This window comes from Panicum virgatum, chromosome 3N (assembly GCF_016808335.1).
Source record: "Panicum virgatum strain AP13 chromosome 3N, P.virgatum_v5, whole genome shotgun sequence".
Taxonomy (NCBI): domain Eukaryota; kingdom Viridiplantae; phylum Streptophyta; class Magnoliopsida; order Poales; family Poaceae; genus Panicum; species Panicum virgatum.
This window is the reverse complement of record NC_053147.1, coordinates 56,346,870-56,348,414: the sequence shown is the minus strand read 5'-3', so window position 1 is coordinate 56,348,414 and position 1,545 is coordinate 56,346,870. Positions and strand designations below refer to the sequence as shown.

Genomic DNA, 1,545 nt, shown 5'->3' with positions numbered 1-1,545 from the left:
GTCTCTGGTACTAATTGTCAAATAGTCGGCAGACCGTCCGCACCCCAGGGGCGGACCGTCTGCCGTACAGATCATCGCCTCAACCAGAGAAAACACCCTCTCTGGTACATTTTGAGTTAGAGCGGCGGACCGTCCGCCTACCTGGGCCGGACTGTCCGCCAGCCAATTTAAATTCCCACTCGAGTTCAACAGGCTCTCTGGTACGGGTGTGGACCGTCCGCGCCACAGAGGCGGACTGTCCGCACTTGTGCATTCAGCTCTCAAACTTGATCTTTCTCAAATCTTTTCAAAACGTCGTTAGCCCTCATGCATGCATCTAGACATTTTGAGCAAAATGGCACTAAAGACCCGTCAAGCACAAGCACACAACCCCTCTTGATAGTATAGCTATCTATCCAACAAATCCGGTCACTTTTCATCCACTAAATGCCTTATGACAGGTAAAATGCAAAAGCCCTAGTTTATACCTTTGCCTTGAGCCCAAGCTTTGCGTATCATCTCCAAAGCTCCACACGTTCACAACCAAATCCCTTTCATCCATGGATCAACCTATGCTCATTATCTCAAATGAAATTGTTAATCCACAAACCATTACAATTAATTACCAAAACTCGAATTAGGGGCCAAGATGCTTTCACCCCGCCACCACCGGCCCAGGACGCCACCACCCTGGTGACCCCGGCTCCGCCGCTGGTCGAGGCCGCCTCCGCCCGAGGCCGCTGCTCGAGCTCGCCTCCGTCCGAGGCTCGCCGGCAGCCATCGGCACCGCCGCAGGCCGGGATCGGATAGCGCCGCCGAGACCTGGCGCCGCCGCACCACCCCGCCCCACCGCCAGCAGCCCAGGTCGCCTGCCCCGCTGCCACCGGCCCAGGATGCTGTGCCGCCCGAGGGGATGCCGCCACCCTGGTGACCCCGGCTCCGCGCGTCGCTGCTCGAGGCCGCCTCCGCCCGAGGCCGCTGCTCGAGCTCGCCTCCGTCCGAGGCTCGCCGGCAGCCCTCGGCACCGTCGCAGGACGGGCTCGGGTAGCGCCGCCAAGACCTGGCGCCGCCGCGCCACCCTACCCCACCGCCAGCACCCCCGCTCGCCTGCCTTGCCGCCACCGGCCCAGGACGCTGTGCCGCCCGAGGGGACGCCGCCACCCTGGTGACCCCGGCTCCGCGCGCCGCTGCTCGAGGCCGCCTCCGCCTGAGGCCGCTGCTCGAGCTTGCCGGCGGCCCTCTCCGCCACAGGCCGCCCTCCACCCTGATAGCCCCGGCCGACCTCCATCCTGCCTCAACCCTGCTGGCCCCGGCCACGCTCCACCTCGCCACCTCGCCGGCGCCCGCTGACCTCGTCCCGCCTCAAAGCTGGTGAAATTTTTTTGGCCATTTCTTTGAAATTTCATTGCAATTGATGCAAATATATATGGATAATATAGCTGTATTTTTTCTATTTGCATGAAATTAAATGAAAAATGTAGTGAATTTGACCTCAGATGCCGCACTAGTGGTAGTTGTGGAAATAGTTATGCACTAGTGTAATAAATAAGTTGACTTTACATGAAA

The 1,545-nt window shown here is 59.4% G+C and overlaps 1 protein-coding gene across 1 annotated transcript; it reads right to left on the bottom strand.

Moving 5' to 3' along the window:
* Positions 1-634: 634 nt before the first annotated feature.
* LOC120667919 lies at positions 635-1,267 on the bottom strand. The gene has a single exon (XM_039947903.1). The coding sequence runs from the start codon at positions 1,265-1,267 to the stop codon at positions 635-637; it is 633 nt and encodes a 210-aa protein (XP_039803837.1).
* Positions 1,268-1,545: the final 278 nt, after the last annotated feature.